Source organism: Aquarana catesbeiana, linkage group LG03, assembly GCF_042186555.1.
Source record: "Aquarana catesbeiana isolate 2022-GZ linkage group LG03, ASM4218655v1, whole genome shotgun sequence".
In the NCBI taxonomy this organism is placed as follows: Eukaryota; Metazoa; Chordata; class Amphibia; order Anura; family Ranidae; genus Aquarana; species Aquarana catesbeiana.
In genome coordinates, this window is record NC_133326.1 from 62,014,255 (window position 1) to 62,036,251 (window position 21,997).

A 21,997-nucleotide genomic window follows, 5' to 3' on the forward strand; every position below is an offset into this window, starting at 1 on the left:
GATTAGAGCCAGGGGCTCTAATAGGCTTCAAAATAGTGTGGGCTCATGGCGCAGAGTATTGCGCTACGAGCCCACCCAGGTGTTACAACAGGGAATTGATATTCGCTGTTGCAACACTGATCCTCATCCCAGCTAATCGGGAAGCAGGTCTGATATCCTATTGGACACCTAGGAGGTGGGGAGGAGACACGCGGCAGAAGCAAGGAGGAGGGAAGAGAAGACACAGGAGCCACAGCCTGATGTCCGCCGATGACCCGATCCCCGCCCGGCTAGATGGGTTAAGTGGACCGACCAGCAGACAGCGAGCAGGGGGGTGGTGGTCTTTGAGGTGTCACGGGGGTGGGGGGGTGTTGTTTGCCACCCCCTCCAACCCAAACAAAAAAACCACGAGCCGCCAGTGGATCTGAGCGTGTTTGACAGGTGGTGTGGAGGAGATATGTTGCCCATGTAATGCATGAGGTGACACCATAATATGGCAATTAGAGGTTTAAATCAGGTGTGAGGAGGAGACACTGTGCCCGGTGATCTTGGACTTCTCCCAGGTTGTTCAGGTAGATATCCACCTCTTTAAGGTTGCCTACCCCTGCTCTAAAGGAATCATGGAAAATGTCAACGATGCCCAATTCAGTTTTGGACTTCACTATGCCTCAAGCGAAGATAAAATACATTGGCAAGCTGTAGGATATAAAACAGAAAAAAAGCGAAAAACAGAAAACCAAAATTGTGTGGGCAGCGACAAGCCTTGAGGAATAGCTGGCTAATGAACGCCAGCACAGCGAGGGGTATCCACAATAACACATTCTGCTCCAGCAGGAGGAAGTGGTGGGTGCGTCCTCTCCCCAGGAACAGCTGAATAATAATACCAAGCTAATTATCCATAATAAAATAAGATTTTGATTCACCTTCTCTGGTTTGTGCTCTAAGGAACTACATTTCTACGTGTAGCGTCTTATTCTGGGTGGCAGTAACAAAACAAATAATACTTTTTATAGCAGGCTTCTGGAAGTCCTTTTTCCTCTTATTTTTTTTTTCCCCTATGATTAGGTAATAGAACAAGATGCAATACAACTGTCGTCATTTACTAGAGTGCGCTTGTTTCCCATGAAATCATTATGTGTAATCTTCGAAGTGCAGAGATACTGGAAGCGACTGGTCTCCGTGTTCACATCAGCAGCTATAAATGGTTGCAGTCACCTCTCTGTAAGAGATTACAAGCACTAATGCTCTCACACATTTTACCGGGGATAATTATTTCAAACTGTATAAAAAAATGTAATTGGAGAAATTTACGGTGCCGTGGTTCGATCATATCACCCTACAGAACTATAAGACTGTGGGGAAACTGACAGTTTAGTGGAGGGGAACATGTAATTACCAAGAGAGTATTGCAACTATATTATCACAGGATTATGCTAATACCAAGGAGTCAACACTGCTGATGTGGTCACAATGGGCCATGAATGCTTAGACATATACAGTGCCTTGCAAAAGTATTTACCCCCTTGGCTTTTTACCGGTTTTGTTACATTACAGCCTTTAGTTCAATGTTTTTTTTTTTTATCTGAATTATATGTGATGGATCAGAACACAATATTCTAAGTTGGTGAAGTAAAATTAGAAAAATATATACATTAAACTATTTTTCAGAAATTGGCAAACTGATAATTGGCATGTGTGTATGTATTCACCACCCTTTGTTATGAAGCCCATAAAAAGCTCTGGTGCAACCAATTACCTTCAGAAGTCACATATTTAGCGAAATGATGTCCACCTGTGTGCAATCTAAGTGTCACATGATCTGTCCTTACATATACACACCTTTTTGAAAGGCCCCAGAGGCTGCAACACCTAAGCAAGAGGCGCCACTAACCAAACACTGCCATGAAGACCAAGGAACTCTCCAAACAAGTAAGGGACAATGTTGTTGAGAAGTACAAGTCAGGGTTAGGTTATAAAAAAATATCCAAATCTTTGATGATCTCTAGGAGCACCATCAAATCTATCATAACCAAATGGAAAGAACATGGCACAACATGTGTGGGCTTCATCGGAAGAAAAAAGGACGCAAGGGCAGCTATTGGCTACGAACTTCCTTATTCTAGTCCCTTCGAATGTCATCACGTTCAAAAGAACGGACTTTCGTCCGTTCGTGTGTGGCCAAGTCCAGTCGTTCGAAAGTCCGTCGGAACTCAGTCGAAAGTCTGTCACAAAGACTGTCGGACCTTTGATGCTGAAAAGTCCGGTCGTGTGTACACGGCATTAGACAGATCAATTCAGTTTGTTGCAGGCTGGTTGGCAAGTGAGCTGGGATTTTTTCTTTGTTTTTTGAACTACTGATACCAGTAGTAGTTTTCTGAGGCCAGCTGCCTTTCTGCATAGCAACCACATGAGAGAATGCCCTGTATATTTTTTAAATGAATAAAAGTAGTCTTTGATCGAATGAGTTGGAGAGGAGGGGCGGTGATGTTGCACTTTCCACCTCATCTAATCAGAGAACTCCTTGTATCCATTGAAATTAATCCAAGACATTCTCTGAATGGCGGCAGTGACAAATATTTGACCCCCTATGAATACCATGCAGAACGGCAGCGACTTGGCACTGGACCTGTAACACTGCTGCTACATCGGCTACAACTTCAGTGATCTGCAGATTTGCAGGGGGTCAGCCAGGTATGAAATATGCACAGTTCCAATGTTCCAAGCTGGAAGGTATAAAATATGCATACTTGCATCAGTGGCGTCACTAGAATTGGTGTCACCTGGTGCGGTAAAACATGGTGTCACACCCCCTCCCCCGTGATAGTGCCGTTAACAACCATCAAGCAACTATCAAACTTGAATAAAAATATCATATGAAAATAATAGAACTCAAAGTTTACATTTTAAAGAACTAGTGCAGAGTGACAGCAGGACAGAGCAGTAGGCAATGGGCAGACTAGTGCATCGGGCTCTCACCTGTCTAGCTTGCCAATCACTTCCTACTTGATGGTTTTACCCATCTGGTGGGTGGTACCCAGGTGCAGTCCGCACCCCCATAGTGATGCCATTGATTTGCATTGCTGCAAACTGGACCAATGTAACTATGCAATAAAAATCATACCTGAACCTTTGCTTCACAAACAACTAGAACATCAGGCTGTGCCAATCAGTCTAATCCTGGTAGTAAGTCTGATTACTGCATTACTGGCAGATTGATAAAGAGCAGAAAAAGCGTCATATTAAGTACTTCACTACGACGAGAAAGATAGATTGGATTGCGTACTTGTCATCAGTAGTCTGAGAGACATGCGAGTCATTCCTGAAATGTGTAAATCCCACTCTTGGTTCACTGCAGGATCCAAGCACATTAGAAAGTGTTTGTTATGCTTGAGGATGTTCACAAATGGAATGACTGCAATAACAGGAAAATGGGGTTCAGAGCCTCATCTATGCATCAATAGGCTATATGAGCGTAAATCACACAAGTGACTCACTGCTTAGTGAGTCACCAGCAACGTTTAAATTAAAAAAAAGAATAATCTACTATACTGAGATGTTCTCTTCTTCTAAAGATGAATATGAACAATAAATACAAAGATACAAATGTTGCTGCAACACCACTGGAAGATTAAAAAAAACATATGACAAAAAATGATGACACTGCCAGCAGTATGATCCTACTTCTAATGCTAAAAAAAAAAAATCATAGGGGGGGGATGACACCAAGTTTTACTGCACCAGGTGACACCAATTCTAGTGACGACACCGATGCAAGGATACATTTCATACCTCCAGCTTGGAACAACGTAACTGTGCATATTTCATACCTGACTGACCCCTGCAAAATTTGCAGATCACTGTAGTCATAGCCGATGCATCAATGATGGCAGCAGTGTTACAGGTCCAGTGCCAAATGGCTGCACTTCTGCATGGTAATCACAGGGGGTCAAATGCTTGTCACTGCCGCCATTCAGAGAATGTCTTGGATTAATTTCAATGGATACAAGGAGTTCTTCGCTTAGATGAGGTGGCAATTGCAACATCACCGCCCCTCCTTTCCACCTCATTCGATCAAAGAACACTTTTATTCCCAATTGTATATCCTGTTGCGGGCACATTATGACCCGATACACCTCCACTGGCATTGCCCCAAACTCCATAGATATTGGAAGGGGGTCCTGGCCACGCTTAACTAGGTTTTCCAAACGAATGTCCCTCTTGATCCACTATGTTGTCTTCTGGGAGTACTGGAGGGGGCAATCCCAGAGGAAATGACCAGGATGGCCTTTGCCAGAGCCCTATTCCAAGCTAGGAAAACAATACTTATGAGCTGGAAATCCGCCACTCCGCCGTCGGTTAAATCCTGGATTCAGCACATGGGTAATACTCTTACCATGGAAAATTACATATATCAGCATAGGGGAAAGCCTGAGAAATTTGACAGATTATGGGCCGCATGGCTTGATACACCTGGGATTAGTCCAAGGGAACTGGTACAGATGAGGCTTCTCAGATGCCCAATAATACCTGTACCGTTTAGGAGATATTCACCCTGCATGCAGCCAGTGACAATTAGTTTTATGGGGTGCCGCTGCCCTCTGGCAGGTGTCACCCAGGTGCGGCCCGCACCCCCTGCCCCCCCCCCCCCATAGCGACGCTACTGCCCCCCAATACTTATCTGAGCCCGATCTCAATCCAGTGATGTGCACAAGAGCAGCACTCGCCATTGGCTCCTGCTGCTGTCAATCACAGCCAGTCAAGAGGGAGGGGGTGCTCAGGGGTCAGGAGTGAGCAAACGCAAGTGCCCCCATAGCAAGCAATTTGCTATGGGGCACTCAGCAGGGGTGGGGGGGAATTGGAGGTTCCAGGAGAGTTGGCAGAGGATCAGAGAATCAGTGGATCGGAGCTGCTTTGTGCAAAACCATTACACAGAGCTGGTAAGTACAAAATATTTTTTACTTTATTTTAAAAAACTAAAAAAAAAAAAAAAACTTCTTTCCCTTTTAGGATCACTTTAAGAATTGAAGAACAATTCCAGATAGTAAAATTTCTGCTTGGACCAATGTAACTATACTATATCAAGCCAATGTCCCTGGAAGGTGAAAATCACTTAAGTAAAAACTCCAGTGATCTCCACTTACTTCCAGATTCTGTGCGGAGCGGCTGCCCTGCTGCATCCAGAACACAAGAGGTTGACTACTCGACATGGGCACCATTCAAATTGCTTTGTATTTTTTGAATTAATGTAAAGCTATCTCTCATTGGATGAGGCAGAGAGGGACAACAGTGTTAATAATTTCCTCATAGCAAGAACCAACTTTACATAATTACATATTAGGCAAGGAATAGATTTATTAGGGACTGTACGGAGCCATGTCCTGGTAAGGTCATGTAATCCCATCCCTCGGGACTTTGAGTGAAAATGAATAATTACATAGTAGGTGAGGTTGATAAAAAGACACAAGTCCATCCTATGTGTGTGATTATATGTCAGTATTACATTGTATATCCCTGTATGTTGAGGTCGTTCAGGTGCTTATCTAATAGTTTCTTGAAACTATTGATGCCCCCCACTGAGACCACCACCTGTGGAAGGGAATTCCACATTTTTGCCGCTCTTACAGTAAAGAACCCTCTACGTAGTTTAAGGTTAAACCTCTTTTCTTCTAATTTTAATGAGTGGCCACGAGTCTTGTTAAACTCCCTTCTGCAAAAAAGTTTTATCCCTATTGTGGGGTCACCAGTACGGTATTTGTAAATTTAAATCATATCCCCTCTCAAGCGTCTAGTCTCCTTAGAACATTTTTCACAATGGACACCTAAACCTGAACGCCCTTAATCTACATCCAAAAGCAATCCTTTTCCTAAAGTGTATTTCCACTTTTGCAGCTGAAATGAGAGAACACTGAAATGATCTTGGTTGTTTTTGACAGTTACCAGCCAAGGTATCCATACTCACTTCCTTGCTGGGGGGTATCAATAAAAGTAAACAGCTACACACTGATGGCATCACACTTTTGAGAAAGCCTCTATTCTAGGTGTGTGGTCCAACAGTCTCCGCCCACAGCCACACCCCCAACAGCCTGGATTAAGCTTAACTGACCCAGGTGCCTGGGAGCCGTACAACACGTGTCACTCCATGTGCGGTTTTCCTTTTTATACCCATATTGGATCATCATTATGATTTTGGGTGCAGATCATTATACCCTATGGAGTTCGCTGTTTGATGTTGGAACTTCTCTTCTACTAACGGATGGGGTGCAACTTCTGATCACCGCCTCCATCTGCTGAGTTCCGTCAAGGTTTTCCCTCATGAATGCCCAATTGACTCCCACGCCGTGCGATATACAAGTCCACCATTTCTGGTAAGCGTGCCAACCTTAGTTTTTGTCTGCACTTACTGTACATGATCAAGTCTGACATCACCGTGAGAAGTGTACAAGAACTTTTCCATGCACGGGACTTGATTTTTTCAGTATATTTTTTGTTGATTTATGAATTTTGGTCAATTTTGGAATATTTCTTTTTTATCATTATCACAAATTTTTACTCAATATTGGACTTTCTTAGTTCATCTTTGTATATTTGTCATTGTTCACTTAGTGGAGCACCACATTATTGTTTTATATACGAAGAGGTTTAAAGACATGGCTGGGACATTGTATGGTAATGCACTGTCAATGTCCGTCCTCTATCTCCACATTGCCATCTATTCAAAATAACAGAAGCTGTGTATAATGTCCTATGTATAATTCTGCTAAAAAAAAAAACCAAAAAAACAAAAAAAACTAAAAAAAAAGTAAGAAATATCATTTGATTGGTGTGTCAATGGTAGCTCAAACATATGAGGGTTTCTCAAATTTGACTGCAAAGGTAGAAATACACTTTAAGATGGGCAAAGATGGCTCAAAATTCAGTTGATTAATGCTGAATCACCCGAAAGTAGAATCATGGGTGGCCCTGCAAGCACCACCCAATTTGACAAAAGTTGATCTAAAAATCTCTTGAGCCGGGTGGAAAATTATCCAGTGAACAATGACTACATCCTAGAAGATACAGTCACTCTTCAGGCAGAGCAACTTTATGCCAAACTGGTGCCTGAATACAATGGAAATTTCTCCATCCTGTTAGTAGACATGTGCGCCGTCAATAAATTAGTTTCGTTTCGTATTAGCCGTTAATTCGTATTTGTGTCCGAAATTCAATTTGGATTCGTACGAATGTTAACGTTTCGTAACAATTACGAATATTCGTTATGATGAATTTAAAAAGCAAAAAATACCTTTCTCAATATGGCAGTCGTCATTATGCTCATTATGAGGGGCTCCCACCATCCCTGTGCTGACTTCCTCCTGGGGCTGTACCCCTGCTGTGCTCATTATGAGGGGGCTCCCACCATCCCTGTGCTGTGATGACTTGCTGGGTTTGTTCCCCTGCTGTGCTTATTATGAGCGGCTCCCACCATCCCTGTGCTGTGCTCATTATGAGGGGCTCCCACCATCCGTGCCGACTTCCTCCTGGGGCTGTACCCCTGCTGTGCTCATTATGAGGGGGCTCCCACCATCCCTGTGCTGTGATGACTTGCTGGGTTTGTTCCCCTGCTGTGCTTATTATGAGCGGCTCCCACCATCCCTGTGCTGTGCTCATTATGAGGGGCTCCCACCATCCGTGCTGTGCTGACTTCCTCCTGGGGCTGTACCCCTGCAGTGCTCATTATGAGGGGCTCCCAACATCTCGGTGCTGTGCTGACTTCCTTGGTTTTTAACATCATAACGAACAATCGTAATTATTATGACAATAGTAAAACGATATTAATGAACATTCTTATTGTCCGATTCTGATTCTCCCATCAACTACCAGTACCAGTCTCCCACTCCCATATTAAAAAAGGTAATTTTCCCAACCCTCACTCAGCAGCAGAAGAAAACCTCTGATTGGTCAACAAAACACCAGTCACGTTTCCGTTGTAAAGGCATTTGGATCCGAAATTCGTCAACGAAATTTCGTATACAATTTGGAAGCATAGAAATTCGTATGCTTCTGAATGAACGAATTTTCGGAAATTCATATGAATTTTCAATTCGTACGAAACGAACCGCACATCTACCTGTTAGCGAGGTAAAATCGAGTGATTGTCTCTTTTGGACTAAACTTGCCAAATTTTTAGTAATCTCTGCCAAACCATAGGGTGATTCATACAGAATAGCTAAGAAAGCAGAATTTACAAGCACACCGGATTCTTATCAGGATCAACATGTAGTCATCTGTACTTCCAGCCATACATGGATGGAAGTTTGGCCTGTTCAGCAGGGACCAGATGAATTTTGATCCCTGTATGGGCAGGGGGGCTGTACAAAAATAATCGACCAACCGATTGACTTCTGTACAACGGCCTGTCGGATTTTCCCCATTTGACCAGCGCTGCTTCTGTATTCTGACAGTAAAGTCTCCCGCTGTCAGAATACAAAAGCTTGGCAGGGAGGATTTCCCCATCCACCTCAAGTGTGTGAATAGGAGAAGCGAGTCACTTTTTTTTCGTTCAACCCCCTGACTCCCTAGTTTCCCAGGAGACGCTGAGAGCAGTGAGAGCCATAGGCTCTCACTGCTCTCAGCGATAACCTATGAGGAAGGAGCGGAGGTGTGTCTTACCGGTGCTCTGTGTCTATTGACGCATACAGCCCAGCTTGGGAGCATGTGCGCACAGGTGCCCCCTTAGCACCCAGCTTGCTGAGGAGGCACCCAGAGGAAGAATGAGTGGCCAGCGACAGCAGGGAACTGAAAAAAAAAAAAAGGTAAGAGATTGCAATATTGTTGCACAGAGCAGGCAAGTATAACATTTTTTATTTTAATTTTAAAAAACTGAGCTTTAGTATCAAGTTAACCAAAAACACACTGAATGTTATAGAGCTACACCTGTTAGCAACCAACTATAGGTGTATAATTGAAACCTGAAGGGCGATGTATAGTGCTCATCCGATTAAAATGGTCAATGGGTATACCAAATTAGAGAAAACTTCATAAATATAAAAATAAAATTAAAGGACGATAAGAATATGTAAATTTAATAGTCCCAGAGGGTGGAAAGGCTAATCCATATGCGAGTTCAAATAGTCTATATGAATGTCTGCTTGGAGGGGGTAAGGAAGCCTCAATGGTGGGTTGGGAGACCCTCAGAGGCTGATGAAGGAGGCATGGCCCTGCCTCCGAAACACCTTCTATTCAGCCTTGACAGCTCCCGTCATCCAGAGATTCCTCCGGTGTCTTCCTGACTCCCTACACATCCATCCGCGGAGGAGTCTGACGCACGGCGGCCGCTGTGCAGACCCGGGTTCCCCTGAGCTGACATCCAGCTATACTAATAATCCTGTCTTGCTGGATACTTTGTGAGTGAATCACCTGTTTTTAACCTTTGTTTTCAACTTAATAAACCTTACTGCACCATATCTGGTTTTGGTGCTTCTTTTTCCCCCTCCTTTTAGTATCACTTTAAAGCCCGCTAAGCTACAACATATTACATTTATCCTTGTGTTTAGATATACCTCCAATGTATTTGTAAACCCAGCTTGCAAAATTGCATACAATGTACCTTTTACCAGAAATATGCTTGAAAGTAGAGTGCCAGCAGTGTGAAATTGCACTTTTGTATTCTAGAATAGTCATAATAACATATTTCAATCACTGGGGCACTCAGCGCGGACGTCTGGGGCCTGGCATAGTATTGAGCAAACCATCTCAGTAAACACAAGCTCTCTTTATACATTTTATGGATGATCATCTACACTTTACCAGTGTGGGGGAGACTCAGAATGAATAATTTCTGTAACCTCAAAATATTACTACAAAACCCGGGGGCGGTAACCGAAGAACCAGCAGCAGAGTTTATAAAAGTGCACAGCAGTGCATCTATACATGAAATGCCAGCATTGTGCTAGACATTCCAATACACAAATGATGTAAACTATGCACTAGGTGAAGCCGGTATAGAATAAGGCCGGGGGGGGGGTTCTGTGTACGCATTATAATAGACTTTAAAGAAATGGACCCTTTGAAGAGCGTGAAACCTTTAATTGGACCAACATGAAAGGGATTCATGGCTGCCATTTTACATGAGCTTTACACATCACAGAAGGTCTCTTCCACAGATGAAAAATGGAACAGAAAAAAAGATCTTGATTTTGATACCTAAAAGGATTTTTTTTTTTACAATCATAAATGCGTATAGAAAAATAAATGACCTGAATAGGACTTAAGTACAGCAACCCGCAGAAGGTGCCAATGGCAAAACCAAAGAAAACAATGAACTGAATGATGTGACCACAATCCTCGCTCTGTATCTTTTCTCTGTACAGTAGTCTGCACATTATAAAACAATAGTATGACGGCCGGAGCCTCAACTGGCTCTGCACCTTTTTGCTGCAACTAAATTAACTATAGCAAGGGCCTGGAAAACTCCTGTACTTAGTTTTGAGGCTGTAAAAAAAACGCATGAATGATCTTACTTTAGATGAAAATTTGACAGCTTCAATCCCGCAATATAATACTAGGTGGTGCTGCGCTAATCCTGGACCCCCTTACTGAGTAACTGAGGGTGGTATTAAATAGATAAAAAGTAGTGTAAACAATGAAAAAGTGTTGGCACTAGCCATAAAATAAGCTCACTCATAAAATAATAATTCTGGGTGCTAAAACAAATAAATGAGGTATGGAAGTCACTATAAATAACCCAGCATAAATAGTAAAATTAAAAATCAATCCGTAACTAAAATTGTGTGCAAAAACAGGTAAACAGTAGTGTAAACAATCATCAAAAAATAGTAAAGTGTATCATAAAATCTATGTGACTCGAAATAAAACGAGCAGATAAAGTGACATAGTGCAATGGTGAAAAATTAAGAAGTAAATAAGTGGAATATCCAAAGATTGTCAGAGTCTATGACATGCAATCTGTAATAAATATGTGACTTAAATATATTGGCATGCACCAAGTATGTCAATAAGGGCAAGTCCTTTTTTAAAATTGCAATAGCGTCCTAGCATGCAATAGCCGCTCTGCGGTGCTTAAAGTAAATCACATGGTGCTCATCTTCGTGTTTCAACACTCGTGTGAGAGATGGCCCCTTACCTTAAGGCAATAGGGCAAGCGCATATAACCAAAGGTCTTTCAAGGGGTCCTCCTTAAGGTAATAGGGCAAGCGCTTATGACCAAGTATCTTTGAGGGGGTCCTCCTATGGATGTAGCAAACTATCCTCTCGGTCCTAGTTTCAGGGGATAATTCCCTCGGTGGTATAGGAGGATAAAAAAAAACACGGGGAGCCCCAATAGTATAATACCGTTTTAACCAGCAGCTTTATTAAGTAAAAACAAGGGTAGTCACATATAAAGAAAAAACAGTGTTCGTATCTCCGACGAGCGGCGAGCTCGTATATCTATCACAGCATGTAAAGCCTGTCCCGTCCCTACACGTGACGTCACACCACACGTGACTTCATCAGGGGATCAATCCCGCGCTCACCTCGATTTAATACACTCCAGGCGCGTGCCCTGTGGACTCCCTCTTTTTCTTTTCAACATGTCTTTTTTTTTCCTTCTTCTCTCTTCCCATCATTTTCCTCTTCTTAGTTTTCTCTCCCATGCTCACCTTCTAAATTTATCAGGCCACCAGGCATTGTACTGGTTGTATAGAAAAATTGGTAGCCTAGTCCCCAACTAGGCTGCCACCAGAACATGGGGGCAATTGGACTATCACGGTACAGTAAAAGTACTCACCTTAGAGGCCTTATTCATTTTCCATTGTCCTGGTTGTGATGGTTAGGTTCCTAACCACATTGCATCTTTGAATTATACCCTCCTCTACATGCACAGTTTTATTTATTTTTTGTTTTTGAGCATATGGTCTTGTGTTCAGCTGCATGTGATTTTATGTTTGGACATTTTCAGTAATTTCTTCGCAGCATTTCCCTGAGTTCCAAGTCATTCCAGATTATGAGGATTGACTCATTCCCCATACCGTGAGGCCTTCCTTGGAACTTGTAGGATTTCAGTACTCTTCTTTATACTTATACATGATCTGTTTTACACAATATGCATTGTAACTAGGGCTGCAACTAACGATTATTTTCATAATCGATTAGTTGGTCGATTAATCGGTTAATAACCTTAAAAAAAAGTGTGGTGTATAATTTAGTTAATATGTAAAGTTTAAAAAAAAGCAATTTTTTCTTAAATATCTCTATGCAGTGGTAAATATAAACAACCAACTATATGGTTATGGAGCAAAATATTGAATCTACTCTGAGAATGACAGAAGATATATACTGTATATACTATTAGAGGAGATATACTGTATATACTATTAGAGGAGATATACTGTATACACTATTAGAAGAGAAATACCGTTTTTTGGCCAATTTGTTGTTGGGCAGATTAAAAAATACAAATTGCTGCAAAAATGCATTACATGCTTTTCTGCAGTTTCTCCATTGAAGTATATTGAACCAAAAAAGCACAGTTTTGCGTTAAAAAAAAAAAAAAAGTCCTTGACCCTTTCCAAATATGCAGCGGCTGAAAAAAAGCATAGATGTGAACGTGTCCCATAGAAAACCATGTTAAATGAACTGTAGTGCGTTTCTACAAAAAGCACCAAAAAACACAAAGATGTGAACCAGGTCTAAGACGTTTAGTAACACAATGGGGTTAAAAAAAACCTAAAATGAGCCCTTTATAGTACAAAAAAAGCAAATAATCGCTACTGTAAGGGGTTCATTTTTTTACTGTAGAACCGTGAAAGTAATATTTACAGTAGCGATTATTTGCTCTTTTTGTACTATAAAGAGCTAATTTTATTATTTTTAACCCCATTAAGTTACTGGCCGATTAATCGATTATGAATATAGTAATCGATTAATTTCATAATCGATCGATTAGTTGTTTTAGCCCTAATTGTAACCATCTAATTGTTGAACTTATATGTTGGATTGGCTATTAATAAAATATTTTGTAAAAGAAAACAATAGTATAGATTTAGAACCAAAAACAGAATGACATTAAAGTGTATTTCCACTTTTGCAGTCAAATTTGAGAAAACCCCACCATATGTTTTGCTACTCCCACTCACACAGCATGCCTTAAAAACATTTCTTACATTTCTTGCCTTTTAGAGGTTTCTCAGAAGGAGGTGTCATAGCTGACTACAAGGTTTATTGAACAATATAAGGTGAGCCTGTCCCAAGTCTGTCCTCATTAATGTGCAATGCAAGCCCAGCCTCTACACCTTTAACCGTTTGTTAGGATAGACAGTATTCAAGTCTAGTCACAAATGAGAAGGATAATAAAGAGCTGTATGCACAGTACAGGGATAATTATGGCAACACAGCTGCCCAGAACCTTCATTAACAATGAGAACCTTCTAAGATTTTTTTTTTCATGCTGGAAGGCCCAAAACAGAGTATCTAAAAAAAAAAAAAAGCTTCAATTTTTATTTTTAAGTTATGCCATGTGAATGAGGTCATGCAACAAATATAAAAGTAGGCGATATCCCAATTTGGCTGCAAAACTGGAAATACACTTTAACCCCTTGGCGCCGGCGCCTCCCGGCCCTTTAAGGGGTTTCAGATGCCGGGAGGCGCGGTTTCCGTGATTGGCCGTCACATCGGTCACATAATTGGAAAGCTCCCAGTTGCAAGTAGAGATCAGGAGCTTTCCATTAGCTGCTGGTAACTGTGCTGGGAGCGCGCTCTCGCACAGCTGTTTATCTTTAGGTTAAGCTCCACCCACTGAGAGGCCACATATATGCCTATGGTTGGCGGGAAGGGCCCATTCACAAAACGCTGTGTGCTCCTACACATACGTTGTCACACATTGCGCTGCAGTGCAATAAAAATGAATGGGTTGAAATGCCCAGCAACGTACAGGAGAATGAGGCTGAGTTGCATTTTATTACAGTGCAACGCACAGGAGACCATGCAAGAATGGCACCACAAAGCACCGACGACTATAACGTGCCTTAACGCAGCGCAATGGTGCGAATTGACCCAAAACCTAGGACAAAGTTTTCCCTTCTTCAATGTAAAATATTTAATTCATGGAACCATTGTGCATGATTGGAATGGTTTTACAATGCAAATAATAAATAGTACTGGTTCCAATGCCAATTTGCTGTATATTATAGCTTTACACTTAGGACCTGTTCAAACTTGGCGAAGTCTGAAACCGGCCGTCTTAGCATGCACGCTGGTATCCGGTGTGTGCCGGTGGTGGTGTCTTCAGTTGTTACAGCACAAGGCACTGTTTTTTTTTCCCCTTTGCAGGCACCCGATGCAGTATGAAAACAGATGGTGACTTCATGTGAGCTCTGGGGTGTTACCTAGTAAGTGATCCTGCACTTCCGGGTCAGGAGTGCACATGCCCATCGCCGGCAACCTACTCCTGCTGTGATTATACACAGCGGGAGCTGATCTGTAGATACCACGGACTCGATGTCCGCTGACACCTGCTGATCATTAGCCAGAGAGCCAGAACACCGATCTGCCTATGTAAACAATGCAGATTGCTGTTCTGACAGTAGGAAAGGCATTGATCCTGTGTTCCTGCAAAGCAGGGCCTTGGATCAATGCCTTCACCTGGTAAAAGCACTTCCCACACAGTGCACAAGCGCAGGCTAGGCCCATAGTTAACCCTTTGATCGCCCCTGATGTTTAACTCCTTCCCAGCCAGTCTCATTATTACAGTGACGGGGCATATTTTTTTAGCACTGATCACTGCATCAGTGTCACAAGTGTCAGTGTCCGATTTGTCTGCCGCAACATCGCAGTACCACCATAAGTTGCTGATCGCCACAATTACCCGTATATATATAAATATATTTGTAGACGTTATAAAACTTTCACGCCAATCAATACACACTTATTGGGATTTTTTTTTTTTTTTTGCCAAAAAGATGTAACAGACTACATATTGGCCTGAATTGATGAAGAAATTAGAATTTTTACATTTTTTTTATTGGATGTGTTTTATAGCAGAAAGTAAAACATTTTTTTTTTTCAAAATTGTCAGTCATCAATTATATTTGGGTACAGTGCTGCATGACTGCACAATTGTCAGTTAAAGTAAAGCAGTGCTGTATTGCAAAAAATGGCCTGGTCATGACGGGGTAAATCTCCAGGAGGCCAAGTGGTTAGGGTAAAAAATCTTTTGCCTCTAGAATCACTTTCTAAGCTTTGTACACCCGGGCCGAAAGTCAGCATCGTCCGGCTTCTATTGAATTCAGGGCTGTGTGTACTGCAGCCAGTCCGACCGGCAGACTCCCCAATAGCTGAGCGCGCTTACCGGAGTGTTCCATCAGGGGGGGAATTCGTCCCTCTGTAAGAACACAATAGCACAGCAGAGGAGATCGCTGTACAAACATTGGATTGTTAGTACAGCTGCTCCTCCTGAGCTGTCAGATTTTTTTTCCCCGTTTAGCCCGCTGGGTTGAGCGAAAAAAAAAAGTATGTAGTATGTACGAGGCTTAAGGCTGCTTTCATGTATTCTAGCAACTAAAATGAATGTATGTGCATATACATGCTTTTTACACATGTCTAATATGTGTTTGTGCATGTATATGTGTGTCAATTATGTCAGTAAGCTCCACTATTATTGCAGGTTTGAGGCATTTTCTTTTATGCCAAGGAACACTGCTCTAAAATACAAATCTAAATGCCAAAATTGACACATTGCTGAAATAGAGCTGCGTTCAGAGGCATAAAAAATCCTCTAAAAGTGAAGTTTTTTTCTGCCCCTGTGTAGGAGGCCAAAAGACCAACTCTAGGAAAAACTAAAAGTCCTCCCTTGCCGCGGAGCCGTGCTGCAAAGGTTAAGTGCTCGGTTCTGCCTAGCAGACAGGAAAAAACAGTTTTACTTACCTTATCCTCCCCTCAGCAGACAGTGCCCTGCAATACTCTGGAAGAGGAATGCCACTTGGCCTCCTCTCGTCCAATGCATGGCTACTCAGTCTGCATCGGACTTGATGACATCAGAGGACCTTAGACCACCAGAGAACAGAGGAGAAAAGGCTGTGAGGACTGGTCAAGCAGTGCAGAGAAGCCAGCAAAAGCAGAAGATAGGGTAAGTAAATCTGCTGTGCCTGGTCCCCTAGACCAGTTGTCTCCACTGACGTTGAGATTTTTTTTTTTTTTTTACTCCTAATGGCCACAGTCCGGCCCCCCTAAAGTCTGTAGAACTGTAATCTGGCCTGTTACTTGTTGAATGTTTGGAGATCCCCTGCCCTAGACAAACTTTTGAAACAAAGGCCCAGTTCACTTCCCTTAAAACTTTGGGGGGAGGCGGGGGGGAGACTGTGGCCTGTGGGAATAGAAAATGCCCCAGCATCAGTGGGAGTAACTAAATTACATCATTGGTGTCAGTGGGAGGAATAGTGTTCCACAATTGGTGTTAGTAGGAGAATTACTTCCCCATCTCCTGTGTCAGTGGGAGGAATAGTGCCTCGTCTTTGGCGTCAGTGGGAGGAATAGTGCCTCGTCTTTGGCGTCAGTGGGAGGAATAGTGCCTCGTCTTTGGCGTCAGTGGGAGGAATAGTGCCTCGTCTTTGGCGTCAGTGGGAGGAATAGTGCCCCGTCTTTGGCGTCAGTGGGAGGAATAGTGCCCCGTCTTTGGCGTCAGTGGGAGGAATAGTGCCCCATCTTTGGTGTCAGTGGGAGGAATAGTGCCCCATCTTTGGTGTCAGTGGGAGGAATAGTGCCCCATCTTTGGTGTCAGTGGGAGGAATAGTGCCCCATCTTTGGTGTCAGTGGGAGGAATAGTGCCCCATCTTTGGTGTCAGTGGGAGGAATAGTGCCCCATCTTTGGTGTCAGTGGGAGGAATAGTGCCCCAAGGGCCAGATAAAGCCAAGCAAAGGGCCACATTCATCCCTCGGGCTGCAGTTTGGAGACCCCTGCCCTAGACAAAAAACAAACAAGTAACTCTTGCAGTGCAGGCGCACTCCCATTGCAAGGAAGGACTTTTCATTTTCCTAGAGTTCAGCTTTCATGGCAGCAAAGCCCTAGTAACTTTTTTTTTTTTTTTTAAATAAAGATTTCAAATTTTTCGTATACCTTAACGACACATTGTTAACTTTATTTAGTTCTTAATTAAATTCTCTTCTCATCTTAGCTCCTTCATATCCTATACATATCTCTAATCTGCTTTAAGCACTGGCAGAACGAGAACATTTTCCTCCTTAGATTTTAAAATCCAAGAAATCTTCATAGAGAAAAATGTGTGCAAATGTAATGTAACGGCTTCTGACTTACTCTTCCTACCCATTACTATAGCGGGTTAAAATGGACTAAAGAAGGCATAAAGTAATTGTATTATTGCGGTTAGGTCACTCATGTCTAAAAATCAGCCTTGAGGTATGAAAATGGGAAAAAAAAAAAAAAAAAAGAGAAAACTATCTACATAGCAAGAAACATTTTGAAAAAAATGCAAGGTACAAACCTTGGTCCCATCAACGCTGATAATCCGGTAGCTGTTTCTTGTGCTGTCATAGAAGTAGGAAACGGTTACCGCTTGTTTGCTTGCAGGGACCCAATTCTTCTTGGTGCTGGGATCTATTTGGAAGACGTGTGCTCTTGTGGTGAAAATGGGTTGCTCCCTATAAAATAAGAAAAAAAAAAAAGATTATTGTGATACAGTATTACGAAGCAGAGTCTTTAAAGCAAATCACCTGTGTGATATGGTTCCGACGGAAGGCATAAAAAATAGATTTGTTGACACTTTGACTTTAAAAAAAATTTCTAAGCCCGAGAACTGGAAATGAGGTCAGAGGTTGCTCCGGTCCTCCAAGGGCATAAAGCCAAGTGGCGGCCATCTTGCCCTCACTCGACTTCCTGCTTCGCCATTGGCCGAATCGGATCGCTTCTGGGTTTATGGAAACGACCGGAAAGCGACAGGAGGGGCACCTAATTCTCTTGCCATCTCTAAACGTGATCCCACGGAAAATCTGACGCCAGGATCACTTTTGTCAGAAGCCAAATCGCCCACAGAGAAAAAATATACTGGGGGTATGGCAGCTAGCTGCTGCCATACCCCCCCCCCCCCCCGGTATTAAATGTCAAAGTAATGACGTATATATACTGTGGGTGGTCATCATCAAGTGGTATGTTTTTCATAAGTGCTAGTATGCATACTAGCACATTATGATATTGCCTTGCAGGTGGAATTTTTTTTTCCTTCTTACAGAGAATATACTACCACTTTCACCCTTAGTTTCTCCCCCTCACTCAGATTATGTGATCCCAGGGTTGACGGAAAGGGGGAGCGGAGGTTCACACAAAGGTACTAGGAAGGTGCTGATGATATCATTAGTTGTTAGGGCGCCAGTGGCTGGAAGGTTGTAATGGTGCATAATGAAAACCCTTGGCTTTGTGTAACTAAAAGGCAAGCTTGATCCACCTGCTGGCTTGTATAAAATTTTGGGGCAATTTTTAGGGATTTTGGAAAGGCACCCCTGAAGAAACATGAAGGCACCCTGGTTGAAAAAGGCTTGCGTAGAATTTGCCACACTTAGGATTCATTCACATCAACTAGCTTCCCTTCTCTATTGGTGGTGGGGGTGGTGCCTTTTTTTTTATAACACAAGACAGTTTCTTTTTATTATTTTATATTTAAAGCGGGGTTCCACCCAAATTTTGAACAATATCTGTATGTATTCTCTTCCTTGCCTAGATGCTGACATGCTGTTTAAAAATAATTAAATCGCCGTAATTACCTTTTATTTTTCTATTCTTCTTTGCACTTCCTGGTTCTCCTCCCGTGGGAGTAGGCGTGTTTCTAGCCTCTCCCAGACTCCTGGGAGCTAGTCTCAGGCTTCCCAGGATGCCACTGAGCATGTGCGGGAACGAGCAGTGAATGCTGGGAGCACAGCATTCACCACATCCAGGAAATAAATGCTTGTGGGCTTCAAATGCCCACAATGAAGATGAAAACCACCTGCAGTGAATAATATAAGTTATTCTTTCTGACGAAATCTGACACAGGCGGACATATTACACACAATATGTGAGTATGTAATGCTGAGAAGAAAAGTTTGTGAATGAACTCAAAAAAAAAAAAAAAACGATAGATAGGTGGACCCCCGCTTTAACTTTAACGAGATTTCACAAAGATACATTTTATTCATTTATATGCACCGCAGCCAAGATGGACGGAGACTCCAGGTGTGCTCCAGGGGGGGGTGGAAAAATGTACACACACTGCATTTATTTGCACCTCTCCTTTCCACTCTGTTGTGGTTTGAACAGGGGGACATAGAAAACAATTGCCCGGCCTTGTGGAGGCCTGCGCTGATCGATTGCATACCCTGGCTCAAATGCTGCATCCAAGTTTTAGGGCATTGGTTCTGGTCATCATCACACCTCTGCATTTTAACACACATTTTGCATGCTTTTGAAACCCCATTATTTTTTCTGCAGTAGATTCAAAACATCACAGCGCATGCAAATACAACTTTAACCCCTTAGTTACTAAGGGAAAAGCAATTGGTAATGCTCAAGCACAATTTTGCAACTTTGACATTGGCTAGTAAAACTGTACATATCATCAAAACTACTTTGTGTATCCAGGTGGATTATACCTGGTTTCTTCCATGACAAAATCGGGCTTTCTTTTGGTGGTAAATGGTAACACATATCTCCTGATTTTTATTTTTTTTTAAGGAAAACTGGCCCAAAATAGTAAATTTAGCTGTATAATTCTTGCCATTACCATAATTTACCACCTAAAAACAATCGAAAATAAGTTATCCTACTCCTGACAATCACAGTGATATCACATATGTGTATGTTTGTTGTTGTTTTTACCTGTAATAGGGGCCAACAGTGCGCATTTTGCATTGTTTTTTATCCTGCCTAAAACACACTAACACCATTTAAAAAAATATATATATTTTTTAATTCTACCCAAAATATGCTGACTGTGACCTTTGACCATGACCCCAACACTAACCCTGCAAACATTGAATCCTTGTTTAATTAAATTTTATTCATTTTATTTTTTTCACACTTTTAATTTGTTTAGATCAGTGGTTTCCAAATTGCGGCCCGAGGGGTGGATGTTGCCCATTGCTGGCCCTTGGGGCATAAGCGCCCCCCCCCCCCTACTGACACCATCAATGGGGCACTATTCCTCCCATTAAAACCAATGATGGGGCATTTTCTACTCCCACTGGCCACAGTCCGGCCCCTGTAAATCCTTAAAGTATTTGTAACCTTAATAACCCATTTCACTGCCAGCTCCTCTCCTTTATCCAGCGATAAAGAACAGTGTAAGGGCACTTCCACACTGAGACGGTGGGGTATTGGCGATACCGACGTTTTAGTGGCGCTTTCTGGCTGCTAGCGGGGCACTTTTAACCCCCGCTAGCGGCCAATGAAGGGGTTAATAGCGCCCGTGAAGTGCCCATTTCAGTTCTACATTTTCTGCCTTGAAAAAAATATACAATTTATAACCAATAAAATATTTTATTTCTATTAAAAACTCAGCCAGACTTCCCTTATGAAGAGTAGAATACTGAAAACTAGCAGACTATGCATAAAACATACGCTCCTACACCCCTATTGGAACTGCACAATTTACATCAATTCATGTAATCCAGAGATCTTTTACAATTATGTAACCACCATATGGAAGAATTGGTGCATCTGTAAGACATTGTAGACAATAAAGGTGATTAGAATATAAAATTAGTATGGCAAGTTGCATATTGGATTTACAGTAATGATTCACACTGTACAACCAGGAGGAGAAATAAAGAATTATGGGGTGGGGGGTGGGGCAGGCAAATTGTGCATTAATCAAATAAGGGGAGAAACTCTTGATTTGAATTTGAGAGTCTGGTCCGCTGTACAAAGGATGGTCAAGAAACATAGTAAGAAATGCCTCCCAGGGTAGGGGGCGGAAGGAAGGAAGGAAGGCAGGAAGGAAGGAAGGCAGGAAGGAAGACGAGAACAGGAAGCGGTAGGGACACCCCGATCAGAAACCTAGGGCTTCAATGCCTATAGTAGAGTTTAGTTTGCTGGGGACATGGAGTGGGGAGTATTGTGGAAGGATCAAAACCCCTTTCAAACTTTTAGGCATCTCCCCAATTCCTGTCCATTGGATGGGTATCAGACAGAATAGGAAGTGATGGGAAATATCTCCAATAGGGACACTATAAAAACATGTTCTAGTAATGAAGAAGATTCCCCCCTCACTTTTTTCCCAGATTGCAGGCGACAGAACAGAAAGATTAGACAATACTCCTTTATGGGGACACCGGCAGCATTGAAAAAATCAGAGAGGAAAAAAATCTGAAAACAGAAACAGTCCTACCAGGGAGGTTCTAACCTTTTGCTTCTAAATCCAAAATTAGAAAAAAAAATAAAGATAAAAAAAAAAGTCGAAATGTGAATTGGCTTTTATGTTTGTTTAGGAGAGAGAGAAGGACCTTTCAATTTAGAACAGTGGTTGTCAACTTCCTTCATATGGGGGGGTGCCTCAAGTGTGGCCCTTGATATCACCCAACGGCCACACTAAAATTCAGTGAACAGGATGTAGTCAAAGACAAGTACCAAAGGGCCACAGGCTGGACACCAGGGACCTAGAACTTTTCCAGTGAATAACACTTGGCCAGCATTGCTGGTCAAAATCTGTAGGCTGGGGTTGTTTCAGTGGGTCTGAATTGGTCTCCATTTTTCTCCATTGTGATGTACAGAGACTAGCACTACCACTGTTTACAGGCTTGGGGGGGGGGGGGGGGGGGGGGTTACAACATTGACAATTACCACAAAAATGTGGTCTATTTTATTTTTTTAAACACAGCACTAAATGTATGCAATGCTTTACATAAAATACGTTCACAACCTTGGCCTCAAGAAGCTTACAATCTAAGGTCCCCATCTCACAAGCATACACATAATAGAGCCAATTTTAAACAAGAGCTTATTAACTGGCAGCATGTCTCTGGAGTGTGCGAGTAAACTAATGAACCCAGAGGATGCCCA

The 21,997-nt window shown here is 42.3% G+C and overlaps 1 protein-coding gene across 1 annotated transcript in view; it reads right to left on the reverse strand.

Annotated features, from left to right (window-relative positions):
* The window catches only part of HOMER2 (homer scaffold protein 2), a 287,886-nt gene that overhangs the window by 189,955 nt on the left and 75,934 nt on the right, over positions 1-21,997 (reverse strand). The window contains exon 2 of the mRNA XM_073618606.1: positions 17,454-17,610. Coding sequence (XP_073474707.1) covers positions 17,454-17,610 — 157 coding nt within the window. The remainder of the gene's footprint in view (positions 1-17,453; positions 17,611-21,997) is intronic.